At 35.3% G+C, this 16,937-nt stretch overlaps 1 protein-coding gene across 2 annotated transcripts in view; it reads right to left on the bottom strand.

The window, feature by feature from the left end:
• Positions 1–6,792: 6,792 nt before the first annotated feature.
• Slc30a4 (solute carrier family 30 member 4) overlaps positions 6,793–16,937 on the bottom strand; it is a 28,597-nt gene continuing 18,452 nt past the window's right edge. Inside the window, exons 4-8 of one of the 2 annotated variants that reach the window (XM_046461429.2) lie at positions 15,599–15,752; positions 14,288–14,486; positions 12,924–13,029; positions 11,850–11,984; positions 6,793–7,941 (exon numbers count right to left, since the gene is read on the bottom strand). In XM_046461429.2, coding sequence (XP_046317385.1) covers positions 7,925–7,941; positions 11,850–11,984; positions 12,924–13,029; positions 14,288–14,486; positions 15,599–15,752 — 611 coding nt within the window. In that variant the 3' untranslated portion in view covers positions 6,793–7,924. Of the gene's footprint in view, positions 11,199–11,849; positions 11,985–12,923; positions 13,030–14,287; positions 14,487–15,598; positions 15,753–16,937 lie in introns of both variants that reach the window. The other variant, XM_046461428.2, reaches the window with a different exon arrangement.

A 16,937-nucleotide genomic window follows, 5' to 3' on the forward strand; every position in this document is an offset into this window, starting at 1 on the left:
GTAAAAAACATATTTAAAAAAAAGACTCTACTTTTTCTATGGAGACACTCTGCAAGAATGAGAACCAGGTCCAGGGAGGCAGTGGTGGGTTTGGAGGCTGGGGTGAACTCAGTGTAAGTGGGTGGGGGGCACTTACCATGAAAGGGACAGGAGAGCAAGGACACGTGCTGTGGTAGTACTAGTTGTGCCTGTCCTGGGGACATGGTGGGGGCACAAAGGGGAAGATTCAACTCATTGGAACTTGAAGCAATTGGAGCTCTCATTCTGTCACAGTGACATGACATAGACACATCTCTAATTATATCTCTCTCTAGAGAAAAACTATTTTTAGGCCATAACTTATGGATGTGGGTGTATTGAACCAAGAGGGTTCTTGAGAATTTTAGGTCCTTCTTTTGGTGACAGATTGAATTCTGCTCTGGGACACATTCCCCAGAAGTGCCCCAGTCACAGGCTTTTAGGTAGGAGGACAAGGAAGGGGCTGTGATGGTACGTCATTCCTGAGCTGACAGCATGTTCTGTGCTGGGATAGTTATGAATGACTCACTTGTGAAACAGATCTTGCATCCTACTTGCATATTCAAGTCTGTGACTTTGAACCTGTTTGTAGGCTATCTGGAAAACTTCTAGTGAGGCCAGTGAAGCTCAAGAAACCAAAATGAGAATAATGACAGCTGCAGCCACCATTTGTTGAATACCTAATGGATGCTATGCATTCTGCATGCACCATCTCATTCCATTCTCATAAGTTGGTGAGGTCAGACAATATCATAACCCCCACTTTACCAGTGAAAAAGCTGAACTCAAAGAAGTCGAGTAACTTACTCAAGGTTACAACTTGCCAAACCTGGATTCAAACCCAGGGCCAGTTCTTCTCCACCTAGGAGAAACTGATAAGTATGAAATGACTCATGATACCAGTTGTTTATTTTCTTCCTTAGATTAATGCCTACTGAGGGAATCTACCTGAATTAGACTAAGTTAAGTAGATGTGTCTAATAGGAACACTCACAATTTCTCAATCATGGTGTAAAGAATGGAAGAAAGAGATAAAGAGTATCAAGCACTGTTAAATGTTTTATGCTCGTTATTTTAGTGAATTTCTAAAGCAACCTGTGAGATGTAGGGTTCTATTCTCTTGCACAATTCAAGAAAAGGGCTTAGAGAGGTTTAGATCCTTGCCCACCTTGCCAAGATCACACTGCTATTAAGAAAGCAGAGATAAAATTGAACCCCCGAATGCTGAATCCAAACCCTCTCCTTTGCATTGCACCAGGCTCTCTCTCCTGATTGTCTCACCAACAAAGTGTTCGGAGAGGAGGTAATAGGACAATAACTCCCTTGGGGTCTTTGTTTGAAAAAAAAAAAAAAGTGACAAAGGCTCTGGCAGTTCTAGTACATCCAGCAGAGCAGTCATTGGTAAAGTAGGCACATTCCTGCCATGCCCCTCCTCCTTCTCATCTGTCCCCACCCACACAGCTGGCCAGGCAGGCTTCTTACTGAGACCTGGAGTGGCCCCCCACATGCTGGTGGCCCTCTGAGAACCTCATGCAACACTGCACTAGATAATTGATAAGGTCAGTCCTGGCTCTAATCCGGTCTGAGTGTGGATGCTGAAGCCCAGACCATTTGGAATGGAATCCTAGCTCTGCTACTTATTAGCTAACACTGGGTGAGTTAGTTAACCTTTCTCTGCCTCTGTTCCCTCATCTGTATAACTGGTATAATAATAACTCATAGGACTGTTTGGAAGGATTCACTAAGTTAATACCCAAAAAGCTCTTAAAACACTGCTTAGCATGTGCGACAAGTCCAGTGTGATTATTGTTGTTGCTAAACAGACAGGCTATGGCCTTGCAAAGCAGTAACTTGTCCAATGAGACACACCTAGCAAAACTGGGACCAGAACCAGTCCTTCTGCCTCTTATTTCAATATTTGTATATACTGGGCAAAATGTTTCAACAATGAGAATGAAGATTAATGATTTTAAATTCCATCAGTATTTTGAAAATAGTGTGAGTTGTTTTTCATTTTCAAGCCAAAAATAGTCACTTTATTAGTTCCTCTTTTAAAAAAGAGTCTTTTGTAAAAACAAACATGCTGTCATCAGCAAGCTTAAAATTGTCAAGAACCAGCTCAGTGCTACCACTGGGCTCAGAAAGAGGTGATCACTTTCTTTTAGGTGGTAACAACTGCTGGGCATTAATACCAATTTAATTGCAATTCAGTATGTAATTGTCTGGGATGTTTCAGCAAAGTGTCTAATTTTTGTGGTATTCTTAAAGAAAGAAAGAAGACAACCATAAAGGTATAGTACAACTACACATACCTGAAGTATAAATACCAGTTTTTTTGCAATTGTGAGATAGTCAACCTAGAATGTTTTCATAGGAGAGTAGTTATAAAATAAGTTACATGATGTGAAAGAGGTTAGGGCCATGATAGTGTTGAACTCTTAGGGTTCTTTAAAAAAATTCCTGTGTATAGATATTTAATGAATGTTTAGTTTTCTATTGCAAGAATATTCACCCAGCCCTCTTGTGATTCCCACACTGGAGATTCTAAGACAAGATCAAGGCTCTACCTAGGGGCTTCTGGGTAATCAAACTGGTGGCACTCCATGGTGATCAACCAATAGAGGTAGGCACAGAGCAGGGGCTCCTGATTCACACAGAGAGAACAAGAAAACTTTCTTGGAGATGATGCTTTTGGAGTAGAGTCCTTAAGAAGGAGTTGCTTTTAGTGAGCTAAAGAATATAGGGGGAGGATCCTCCAGGTAAAGAAGGGGGCAAAGAAACAGGATAAAAATATTTGTCTTGTTCTGGGAGCTGCACGTCTGGAAATGCTCAAATAGTCAAGTGAAAAAATACTGAGTACTTTTCAGAAAAAAAAAACTTGTAGTAATGACATTTGAGTTTTGTGTATTCTCAGCACTTTACCTTATATAGTAAATTTTAATCCTTTTAAAAGTTATATTAAGAAGGGACAATTATTGTTCCCATTTTTAGGTGGAGAAACTGAAGCACAGGGAAGTTCAGTAACATTTTTAAAGTCTCACTGGGGTGAGAGTGTCAGGGTGGAACCAGGGCTTTTTCCAAGTCTGTACCATTGTGTGCTATCTCATAAGGAAAACATCTATGTGGTTTGGAGCTATCTTATAACTAACACAGATATCAACTGGATCTTACCCACTCCCCAACCAAGATGAGATCAACTTTAACCTCTAATTCTGTGACTCGTGGGAAGTGTGATACCTTCCTGGACATTTCTGTGAATTACCAGAGGCTTATGCTTTTTTGCTTTGTTTCCTATGGGTTCACATTCTCTATGCAGCATTTCTGAGTTGTTTCTTTTTGTCTCTACCCTGTCTAGGGGATGGCCCAATTTTAGGTACAGCCCCATCTTCTTGATATCTTCCCTTCCCTTTCCCAAAACTATGTGTGCATTGATTTAAGATTTGGGGGACTGCTATAACCAGTGAGTGCATTTGTAACATCAAACTGCTCCTCCTCATCACAGACAAGACCAGTGTGGTTGCAACATCCAGGCAGCCTTCAGTGGGCAGGCAGCTTCAGAGGAAAGGCTTGGAGGAGCCCACCCCTGTAGTTTGGTTGTGAGGGCTGAATGAAGAGAGAAAGGGACACTAGGACCTGACTATTCTGGTGGCCCCTCCCTAAGACTCAAGAAACAGTAAACTTTTGTTTCCTCTTTCCTTTTTTTTCCCCCTAAACATGCATGTAATTCTGTAAAGTTGAGTGCTCCTAAATTACTACCTTCCATTACTTTTATACATGTTTTCTAAAACTTGGTTGTGATTTTAACTATATGAGTCTCTACTGGGCCCCAAATTACATTACTAATTATATTTAAAAGTTATATGTGGCCTTCTGTTCCTGCATTACAATTCTATTTATATGACTTTGGCAATTCATCTAACATCTCCTGGTGAGGATTATAATGTTTTTTGCAGTACTGTCATGAGGGTTAAATAAAAAAAATATATAAAGTATACAGCACAGAGTCTAGAATACAGAAAAGGCTTAATAAATGCTAACAATGATTTCCAAAAGCTCATTATAGTTTTGCATGGATGACACATGGGAGACAGGATATTGTGATGGAGAGAGAATGTAGCCTCTGGGTGGTAGGGCAAGCAGAGACGAGATTAGGACCTTATACATCATTATTAAGAGAATGGACTTTTTATCCTACAAGTTACAGTTTCTGAAGTCATCCCTAATGGGAGAAAATGTAATCTTTTATCTATAGGGTTGAGGGTATGGCCCCAAATGCCTCCAAAGACATAGTGTTATTTCCTGTTTAACTCTAAAAACCCATGCTATTTTGTGTTCTATTTAATAGTATGTTCAGTGGCAGGGAGGTGGCCTTCAAAGACTAAGTGTTAGTTGAATGATTGTAAAATGGATGACATCTGGAAATAGTCCCCATCCACTTTAGAAAATAACATTTCCAACCAAGTGAACCTGCTTTTTGAGATATCCCAATTTTAGTATCATGGTATCTTAGAGAAATGCTTCTAGAACCAAATATATATATCAATGATCAATGCACTGTATGTTATATAACACTTAATTTTAGGTTTAAAAAATATCCTGGGCTTTGGAAAATATTCTTACATAAAGAAACAAAGGGAGGATGAAATGGGCTTGTGTTCTAATAATGCTGAAATTCAATTCAAGCTGTAAACCAAATAAGGTCCTTTTGGAACTAGTGCTGCAGCCTTCATAGGTGAACACTATAGATAAGTGAAGGAGGTCAGGCCCTTCTTCACCCAAGCCCTTCTTCATGCCCTGAGGCCAAACATTCACTGGGATTACTGTTCAGAGCCAATTATCCCTGTCATCAATTAAGCTGTTAGCAGGTTTCTTCTGGAAAGGAAATACAGGAAAGATGGAAGAATAGGCTGGGGTCAGATCTGCAAATCCTAGAAAAGTTTGGAGAGCAGAGGTGGTCTGCCTTTCTCTAGGGCTACCCTTGCTTTTAAGAGGTCTCAAACAAAGATGTTATGTCCGCCTAAAATAAATAAATAAATAAATAAATAAAATTAAAAAAAAGAGGTCTCTAAATACTTCCTACTTAAAAATACACACACACACACACACACACACAATCTTACCAAAAAACAACTCAATATATTTTGGAGAAAAAAAAAAAAAACAGTATGTAGAATCTGGCAAGTGAAAAACGGATAACAAGAATTTAAAAATCAAACCAGAACTAATGCCTGCAAAATCTAGGACAGGAGACAGGGAAACTATTTGGTAACTAAAGTATCATTTTTTGTGTTTATCGGGTAATACCCATGGGCAAAACTCTGCCGTTTATAATGTTCTGTAAAAGTCACGTGAATGTGCTTGTTAAGCCAGAATGTTGCTTGAAAATTATATCTTTGGTGATATTTCACTGAGGCTGGATTTCTAACCTCCTAATCTTAAAACACATGACTCATATAGAGATTATATTTAGTCATAAGGCTTCACACTTCCTACTTATGCTTAGTCTTATTTCACAGCTTATAGCATTTATAATGGAAACATAGTTAAAATGACTTCTATATAGTCTGCTAGTATATTAAGGCTGAAAGTCTAGCATAAATAATAACTTCTAAAACTGTTACCCCAAATTAGAATTTAACATCTGACACAGACCAAAAAATGACACATCAAAATTGAAATAGTTAAGTAGATAATCAAATAATTTGTAATATGTCAGTATTTATCAATGCAACTTATCTGCTATGATTTCTGCCCAAACCCAAAGGGAGATAAAAAATAAAAAAGGTCAAGGAAAGAAAAGACCCTCTGGTAACTCAACTGGCCTCATATTCACCAGTCACAGAAAATTCCAAGTGGGTTCCAGAAGAGTTTACTGCATCCATAAGTAGTGTTTTAGCCTTAAAATGGTACAAAACACACTACACAAGGGATAGCATACTTTCCCCTACAAAGTTCCAAATAGTAAATATTTTATATTGTCACAACTACTCAACTATGCCACAGTCACATGAAAGCTGCCATGGACTATACGTAATTGGACAAGTTTCCTGATTTCCAATGACACTTTATTACTCAGCGTTATTATTTATTTAAAGTTCACACAATTTTCACATATTACTCTACATTACAAAAGAGTTTAAAAATGTAAAAAGCATTTTTAGCTTTTGGGTCACACAAAACAAGCTGCATACAAGATTTGGCTTGTGAGGGAGTTTGCTCACCCCTGGACCACACTGTTACTCTGATCAAACTTCTTGAAGGCCCTCAACCACTCGGATTTTCACAGCGGCTTCCGCCCTTCCTTTCTGCCAATGTTTCTGGGATTGGAAGGGCATTACGAGTGACTAACAGCAAGCAAAAGATTCTTTTAAAAATCTCTTTTTATCCTCTGGAAGACTTTTTTGGGGAGTTTATTTCTTAAATTTTCTTTTCTTTTTTTATTAGTTGCTCAAGACAATACAATGATCTTGACATATCGTATATTTGATTCAAATGGGGTATGAATTCTTATTTTTCCACGTGTACAGATTGCAGGATCACATTGGTTATACAGCCACGTTTATACATACAGCCATACTAGTGTCTGTTGTATTCTGCTGCCCTTCCTATCCCCCCTCCCCTCCCCTCACCTCTCTCAGTTGGTTATTTCCTAAAAATTTAAGAGGGCAATGCACTCTGAGATTATAAAATTAGATAAAATGTATTTTCCAATATTTTTTCTTTTAAGAATATGTTTTAGGGCCCACAAACATTAATTAATGGAGAAAACAAAAATTTAAGGGACTGGATATTTTCAGTTTTTAATAAACCACATGGCAAAACAACACTTTATTTAATAAATGTATAAGAAATTCCGATTTGAAAATTCCAAATACAGTACATATACATATACATATACTTTGATCTTAATTACATGAATAAACCCCAGCTTCAAAATCTTTCTAAAATCAATCATATGCAAAATACCTGGTTTCTGAAGGGGCGTATGGAAAAGTATATACAATTTCTTAAAACGTGATATGGCTTATTAAATAACATTGATTTGAGAAGCATAAACTTTCCAAATGTACAGTATCTTTCAGGTGGAAAGCTGATATACTGGCACATTTCAATTTTGTGTTGTATTTCAAAATATTCTGAATTGCACTATTTAAATGGACACTGTCTTAGATTTACCTGGGAAAGTCTCCATAAATGTTTTGCAATCTTAACAAAAGTTAGAAAATGTTTGTTGGTCCTGACAATGTGACTGGAAGAGCAGCTAAAACCCTTTGTAGGCAGATGAGAACTCAAACTAGCTGGTCTAAGTGCACTCACACAATTAAACACTGAAAAACTCCCACACAATTTCTTCAAATTTGCATGCTCCCACTAACAACAAAAAACAATATACCTGATTGGCAATCTGTAAATCAATCTGAAGCCCTGGCTTGATAGGATTCACATGATAGATCTGGAATTAGGGTCTGGAAACAGTATTTTGGCTATAGTGATATTAAGCTTCCTTAGTTATCCTGAGCATCCCCTTCATACAAGCATATAATGAGCTGTTACTGTTCGTTTATGACTATGCTTGGTTCAAAGACAAACTGAATCAAATGAACCAATCTTATACCTAGGGACACATCCTGTAACTTTAAATTTACTATATATAAGACAGTCAAGAGCAAATTGCCTAAAACTTTATTTCAAAGGGATTCAATTCTGTAAGAACATCTCATTCATTATGATAAATACAAATGCAAAAAAGAAAACAAGTTTAGCTGAACTGTGCTTGTTTCAGAATCAAATTATTATCTCTATGTTGAGAGTGGGTGGTTGAGAAACACAACCCAGAGTCTTGTTGGCAATTATCTTCACAGCTGGTTGTATGGTGTAGTCTGTCCATAACACTTGGCTCTATGAATCAGTAAAAATCAGCTACTAAAAAAAAAAAAAAAAAAAAAAATGATTCCTTCCCACCTAGAAACACATGTCTAAGCAGTGCCTTGTCTCTAAAAAATGTTTTTCATCACATTATAATGAGAGAGAAGCTCAAGTACTGGATCTTGACCATGTCTGAGAAGATTTTAGAAAGATAAATACTGTCACCTGGGACACCTGGGTTCAAAAGAGAGAACACTGAGACTCATAAGAGCAAGAAACTTAGTTGTAGAGAATGGAAATAAAGCACCCAAAGTTGAAAACAAACAGTAAAACAAGAAATCCAGTGATTTGGCAAACAATACTGACAGGAGCTACAGTTGTGAAAGATCTGTGCTCATATTACATAAGGTATAGCTAATGGAAATGTATGTAGAAATTACATCAGCTTCTAGTTCTGCATATCAAAGTCCTCTAAAATATGACTTGTTCAACTGCACTCCCATTATATTTCTTAAAACAGCAAGATCATTAGAGAAGCAAAAGGTCTTTTCCTAAAACAAATCAAAGGGCTGCATCTGGCCAGAGTTGTGAAACACAGGTTAACATACACAACATACACAAGTAACTCAGATATTTGCAAATATTAATTAGAACATGTAATTGTGAAGAACTGCCAAGTTGTTACATTGTGATCTGTTATGCCTTGTAATCCATTTTTCCAATACAAAATTACTAATGCTATGTGTCTGTTCAACTCGGCCCCTGTGTTTCACAGGGCAACAGAGAGCTCTTTGAGAGTTTAGCTGAGAAGCATAACCACCAGTGTGGTTGTAGCTCAACAGGTGAAGGAGAGACCAAACCAAAGCTCTTTGTTAGAAGCTGTGCAGTCCTTGGTCACAACAGCTAAGTTAATGTCCTCTACTGTGGGTTTTGTCAACTTACAAAAAGTGAAATCTATCAATTCTCAAATCTTGCAGACCAAGTAAAGTACAATACAAAGCACAGGAAACCAATAAAGTCTTTACAAAGACAAAGCACAGGAAACTTCATGTGTACCTTACTTTAAGCAAAACACAGTAATTAAAATTTACAAAAGTCTGCATTTTACAAAGGGGTCATTTTCAATACTCAAATGATTTTAGACTGTTTTATCAAATAATGTTTTAGGGAACAGACTGATATGAAAAGCCATATAAGATAAAGAAAAATTTACAAAAAACAAGCTCTGTAGATATTGGAAAATTATTAGTATATAATGTGTATTGTTTCTTTTCTCTTCTAGATACCTAAAATCCCATAAATGCCCAGGTGTTCACTGAAATGGCTCTCATTTATTGTTACTTCTATTATGTGAGAGTATTTTGAATTAAAGCTTATATTCTTCTAAAATTTTTGAAGCTCAAATAAGTTTTCTAATGGATTGCAATAACAATTCAATTCAACAAGACCTACTGAATTTTATTAGGTATCACCAACCCTTTTATGATACCATAAATTCCCAACAATCTTTAAGGTAAATACAGGTTGTCTTATTTTAGGTTTAATGAAAATGAACTCTATTTCCTGTTCTTCATTTATATTATAAGTCATCTGTACACCTATTTAAAGTTTTACTTCACAACTTGCCTAGTACATTGTTACTTTACTTTGATTTTCTGGGGAGCCAAGAAGTATAACTATTCTTGGTTATAAGATAACCAAGTATAAGTATTATACTTGGTTATAGTATAAGAAAGTGTCCCCCTTGAAAAAGGACTTCAAATGTAAGTAAAGATAATCTCAAAACCAATGGCTACAAAATGAAACATGAATATTCACAGCTGCCACTTTAATACATCTGTTGCCAATTACATTGTCTTCAGTTTGGAAATGTTTATGCTGTCTCTTTCCAACACAGATTCAGCGCCCATCCCTATCCCAGTGTTTTAATAAACACTGACACACATAAGGTCAAAAACCTTTTACTTTTTGTTTTCTTAAAGTAGTATTTCCTCCTGAACCTCTGAACCTTTCTGGTATGATATTAGAAAACTTCAAAATTATATCTTGGAATTTCTGGATTCCATTGAGAATCTCTAACCTCTGTCATAAAGCAGACATTCTCTCTGGCGTAGTAGTTAATCTACATAGTGGGCATTACAAACTGAACTTCAGCCCTCTACAGTTACCCTGAAAGGACAATACAGATAACCTGGAATGGGGACAGAAACCAAGCTACCAAGGAAACTGTATAAAATGTTGACAGTCCTTAAATAGGCAGAGAATCATTACTTAGATTTTGCAGTCTTTTGCTGTCCTTATGTCAATTCTAAAACCAAAAAGTGATTTTGGGAAGACGTAAATCTGAAACTCCACACCCCATTCTTGCTTCTTTGTTTTAAATAATCATATGGTAATCTAAGTTTAAGACTAATTTCTGCCATTCAGAATTCTACTGAAAATATTTCCTAAGTAATTTAATGACAGTGATCACAATATGTAAAGATTTGGTTCTGATAAGATTACAAATAATCAAAAATGTTAACTTTGAGATTCAAAGCCTGGTAATATCTGGAAAAAGTTGTTTATAAAGTATAACAATAACATTAAGACTTATTTGTGAAATAAAATGTTTCTGAAACACTTAGGAATACATGCTTATTCCATTCTGGACAATTAGTAGTACTTTCTGAAATATGTTGAGAAATAATTTCTGTATAAAGACAGCAGCAATTCCAGAAGCTGGATGTCAAGATTACATAATAAAAAACAAAACAAACAAAACAACAACTTAGTTTGCTAGCACTGGCTTGATATAAAGTGGCCTTTAAAAAGTATTTTTAAATGCAAATACTGATTCTGATGCTTCCTTTAAGATGTGTACTTTGTCAAATTAATGAAGTATGGTCTTGGATTGTCTTCTATGAGGTATCTGTAGAATTACATCTCATTCTGTAAACAGTATATGGGAAACATCTTCATCCTAAAATCATGGCAAAGTCTCATTTTACCATTAAACAGAGACTCCCATTGTCAGGCTGGAGTGATTGTTTTGAGAGACTGGTGGTTGATATGGACACAGCTGTCAGGGATTCCATTTTCTCATTTAGGTTTGCATTTATTGCTCTCAAGTCTGTGACTGCAGGATAAATAAGGCAGTAAACCCCAAAACATAAAAAATCAGGGACTGGAATTCTGACAATCTGCACAAGTTCTGTTTACTTCTTGTCTGTAACTCTGAAGCTGAATAGTACATTTATACATGCCAAATGTGTTCAATAATAAATGCTTTGCTTTGGATTGTACTTCCTCCCATTTAGATGAACTTCCAGGAACTGCAATGTCAAGAAAATATTATTACTATTCATTGTACATAGTTAAACATTAATGAATAAGATATGGGGAAAAAACAACATTAACAAATTTTTACTAGTTTTAGTGTTACCACTCTAAACTATTCGTTAAATAAGTAAGTCAGTTTGCATATCCTGAATGGCTTCTTATTATTCCAATCTCTTCAGTCCATTCTCAGGTAGAGAAAGAACATCAGATATCAGTTATAAGCTTGACATTAAAAGATACTTAAAAAAATAAACCACATGCATGTATTATTTTGATACAAAATTAAAAGCATCAATTGTGAAAAGACACATAAAAAACACAAGAACCTAGCTTTTCTAGAAAAAAGAAAAAAGCATGGTAAATATACTTAACACCTATGATCTGAAGGTAAAGACCAATATATGATGTCTTATCTTAAAGGAAAAAAAAATTCATAAGAGGAATCAGAACTGGGGGGAGAAAAGGAGAGAAAAATTCTTTTTCTGCCATCAATATTGACCTGCAACTTAACCATTTGAAGAGCCTCACTCTTCCCTTCAATCTTTTCATCAGAAAAGTCTTCTTAATTATAAGCTCAGATGTTTAATTCCAAAGATAGAAGTCCATTAACCCCAGGCAGACCCACATTTACATTAGCAACATACTTAGCTGCATGTGAACAATGGCAGTGGATTTTCCCGAAGTCAGAGACCAGATATTCAAATCTTCCACAGAATATACATCTTCTATTTTCATCAAGGCTTCTTTGATATAATCTACATTCAAATGGCTTGGTACCCCTATAAATTCAGAATATATAATTTAATAGTAAAATTTACTTTGGAAAGAAAAAAACAACTTTTACATTATATTAAAAAATGGCTTGCCAAATCAGTTTAAACAGATATCTTTTAAAGTATTAAAACTTATTTTAATATGTTAATGCTTTAAGATAAACTATATACACATTTTACAAAAGATAAAGGAAATACACAAGAGGTTAATAACACTTTAAAAATGCTCATTCCCACTAAAAAAGAATGCCAATCAAACCAGAATACTTAGTTTAATTTATAAGCTAGGATAGACAAAGAAAGGGAGGTTGAATATTTGATAATGATAAGCTTACTGATGAGAACTTTTAGTTTCATGATTATACATTCTCAGTAAGGCAAGAATATTATAAACCCAACAAAGGCAGTCATGAGTTAAATGGAAATTAAGGAATTAACTAAATTACTATCCATAATCACATCAAGAATCGAAAGTCAGGGCTGGGGTTGTGGCTCAGTGGTCAAGCCCTTGCCTAGCATGTGTGAGGCACTAGGTTCGATTCTCAGCACTGCATTAAAAAAAAAAAAAAGGTCCCTTGACAACTAAAAATATTAAAAAAAAAAGAATCAAAAGTTACATTCTTGTCCTAATCCACAGTTTATTAGCAGCATAACCTTAACTATGTTAAGTTATTCCTCTAAATCTCAATTTTCTTGATTGCAAATGGGGATAACTTACTTCACTGTATGCCTTACCAACTTTGCTTGGATATTATAAGGGTAAAATGGGTAACAGATGGGAGAATGCATTGATCCTTATATGCTATACACAAAAGCTGATGTATGTAGTCTAATAAGTATCAGTAATGTGCAAAAGTCATACCTCTAACCCAGAGTGTCCCTCTGATTCCCAATCTCTGTTAGGGAAGGAATAAACCCACAGTGAAGATTTTAGTAAGATCTTACCTTCCAGTATTATAACTACTGTATCCCAGATGATGCGAAATGTTGTGAAAGCCACAAGTAATGAAAACACATATGTACAGATGGGATCAGCAATCTTGTATTCTGGCTAAAAGGTAAAAGATCAAAGTTATAAGATTAAATATGGACAGACATAAAATACTGTAAAGCAAAGCAAGGTGTACCTGTTCTTTGGCTTTCTTTAACAGGATTAAAGAATACCATTTTGTTTGTAACTGGGGCTTGAACCCAGGGCACTCTATCAATCCTTTATATTTTTTATTTTGAGACAGGGTCTTGCTCAGTTGCCAAGGTTGGCCTCAAATTTGCAATCCTTTTACCTTGGCCTCCAAAATTACTAGAATCACATGGGTGTACCAAAGCTTGAGTAGAGAATACATTAAAACTTGGATATTGTAAAACTATTTCCAGAAGTTTAATCACTTGTTCTATTATTCTTCTCTGTGCCTTCTCTAAATCTTCTACCCAGAATCATAAAATATTGAACCTGGTGAGGTGGTACCATTGTGTTTACTACTAATAAAAAGAAATGTATTACATCATGCTAAGTGAAATAAGCCAGACTCAGAAAGTCAAGGATTGAATGTTTTCTCTCATATGTGGAAACAAGAGGGAGGAAAAAAAAGGAATAAAAAGGGATCTCATGATAATAGAATAGAGCAAAGGGAGCAACAGGAAGGGGACTGAGAAGAGATGGGGATAGACATGGGAAAGTACTGGGGAAAAAAAATCAACTAAATTATGCTATGTCTATGTATAAACATACCATAATGATCCCACTTTTATATATAATTATAATGCACTAATTATACATGGGAGACAAGTAGAGTAAGGCAAGAAGATCAAAGGGAGAGAAGGTAAGCAGAATTACTGAGGAATGAGATTGATCAAATTGTTATATACACATATGAATATAGCAAAATGAATCCCACTACTGTGTATAATTATAATGCATCAATTAAAAACAGGAAACTAAGTAGGGCACTGTGGTGCACTCCTGTAATCCCAGTAGCTCAGGAGGCTGAGATGGGAGGATCATGAGTTAAAAGCCAGCCCTAGCAAAAGCAAAGTGCTAAGCAACTCAGTGAGACCCTGTCTCTAAAAAAAAAAAATACAAAATAGGGCTGTGGATGTGGCTCAGTGGTCCAGTGCCCCCAAGTTCAATCCCCAGTTGCCCCCTCCCCCCAAAAAGGAACTATACTTATTGATAGCCCATTAAACTTACACCAATACAAAATGAATAGAACTGGCACTGGTGTCCAGCATACTGATAAAAGAAAATCATCTTTAGTTTTAATGCTGAAATTAAATACAATTCAAAATAGGAAAATCAGAAATCATATTACCTTGAAACGTATGATGTATGCAGCTATTAGCACACCAACACTCTGTACCAAATCTCCCAAGGCATGCACAAATGCAGCTCTTACTGCCAGGCTATCCTGCCCATGGCTATGTCCACCAGAACCTGTGGTAGGAGAATTTGAAGGCAGGGAGTGGGAATGGGAGTGATGGTGACCAGATTGGTTCAACAGAAACCCCATTCTGTTAAAAATAAAAGAAAATATTATTTTCCCAACAATTATTGATAAAAATATTTGTTACTGTCAGATACAAATGAGGCAACATGGAACTCATTCATTTAATAAATATTTGAGAACCTATTTTATATCAGGTAAATAAGTGCTTAAGTCAAAACAGTGAATCAGACATATCTATGCCCACACGGAGCTTATGTTCTAGTAGAGAAGGCAGAGAAGCAAGCAAACACATAATGTACAGCTGGTGATGTGAAATGCTTTAAAGAAATATAAAGCATTGTAAGGGGATGGAAAAATGGGTGGGGGAAGTGGTCAGAGAAGGCCTCTTTCAAATTTCATTTAAGCAGAGACCTGAAGGAAGTTAGAGAGTAAATGGTTGAAAAGTGCTCTAGGTGGAAGAATAGTAACATAAAAATGTGCTCCATATACTTGAAAAAAGATGGTCATTGTGACCAGAATAAAGTGAGCAAATGTGCTAGGAGATGAGTTGGAGAGCTATACACAGGATAGGGTCTTTTGATTTTATTTTAAGTATGACTAGAAGCCACTACACAGCCTCTGGTAAACTATGATTAGAAGACCATCTTGTTTGACTGTTGTTGTAAATACTGTTTTACCATATCACAGTGATGTTCATTTGTTTACACAATGAACATGATTGCTATTGTTTTGAAACCACAGGGCTGCAGCTTCTAAAAAGAAGCTGCATAGCTCTCAAAGTTTAAAATATTTACTATCTTGCCTTTTCAGAGAAAATTTCCTGACCTCTGGTCTAAATGATTAAGTGTATAACTTATAATCCTGTGGCTTGTAAGGAAAAAAAACTGGCAGTTAAAAAAAAAAACCCAAACTAGTTTAACACCTAAGTATCCTAAAAGTTAAATAACAAAATACTTTGTCCTGCTTAAATTCCTGATTTTTAGCCAAACCCCAGTACATCTGAGCAAGCTAGAGGACTTTATAATATTCAAAGTTTTTTATTAAAATTAATAAGAAAAATTAATGTTACATAATTTTAAATATGTGAAAATATCACTTCACCATATGAATGCACATCTAGTAGTCTCTAAGTTCATAGTATCTGAAAATATTAATGTGAAAAAATGCCAAGCTTACATTATATTAATTGCAACTCCAACAGCAGCAGTGATGAGCATTATATCTCCATTTATTTCATAGTTCATATGGATAGTTCTTTGCACAGCTTCATATAAGAGGAATCCCATAAGTATATATATCAACAGCACACTAATCATAGCTGACAAAACTTCTAGAAGGAAAAATATATAAAACAAATATATACTCAGCATTTATTACACTTCAATTAATTAAACATTGTACATTTTTATATTTTCTTTTCTCTAGGAAGGTAAGAGCACTTTGTAATTTTTGTCACAAAATATTTCTTTTTAAAAAAATATTTACCATTTGAATTATCTGAATCCTCCACTAATTTACCACCTCTCCACTTCCTACTCTCTATTCATTATCTCTTCAGTGTCAAATTTTGTAGACAAATATTTATAGACTATACACAAGGTAAAAAAATAACAAAGTGGGAAAAATATTTGTAATTACAGACAAATTACCTAATATTAAGAAAGTATACTTAAAAATGAGTAACTAAGTAAGGCAGAAGAAAAACCAGTAAGGAATACAAACAGTAATTCACAGCAAACAGAAATGTCAAAATTCTCAAAATCAGTCATAAAAAAAGAAATTAAAATTAAAAAATCGATCCCTTTTCTCCCTTTCAACTGAATTGGCAAAAATTAAAAAGTCTGATAGTATCCAGAGTTAGCAAACCTATACTGGAGGAAACATTGTGTGGTTTTACCTTTTTTGAAGGTCAATTAGCAAAACTAATCAAAATTTAAAATGCATATATTCCTTGATTTGGCAATTCTACTTCTAAGAATCTACTAGTGTACCAGCATATTGTGTACACTTCCATCTGTAAAAAAATATCTACAGTTTTTTCACTATAGCATTGGCTTATTATAAAAAAAAACTGGACATGTTAAATGCCCACCAAAGAGAAATTTAATGAATAAATTTTGATACAGACACAGACAGTGGGGATACCAGAGAATCATTTGTTCAAGAAAAAATAAAAATCAGGAAAATTGATAGTCGTAAGACAGACAAGAAAGTATTACATATGGGAAATGGAACCTGAAGCTTAGGGGATTTACTTTATATTCTTTTTGGTAGTGTTTGAAATGTTTTAAGGATTTACCACAAACACATGTTAACAGACTAAAGAAAAACAGAATTTTAAAATATGTAGTATTCAACGTACCTTGATTCAGGCTTTCTCCTCTAGAATCATATACACATGCCAACTGAGTTGCACATGTGCAAAATAAGGTATGCTCTGAGTCTATTCATTACACATTGTACATAACAGCAAATGATTAGTAGGAGCCTTGTAACACAATACTATGTAGTTGTG

The sequence above is a fragment of the Marmota monax genome, unplaced genomic scaffold (assembly GCF_021218885.2).
Source record: "Marmota monax isolate L192 unplaced genomic scaffold, Marmota_monax_Labrador192_F-V1.1 WCK01_AAM20220418_F8-fsc00001, whole genome shotgun sequence".
Lineage (NCBI taxonomy): Eukaryota > Metazoa > Chordata > Mammalia > Rodentia > Sciuridae > Marmota > Marmota monax.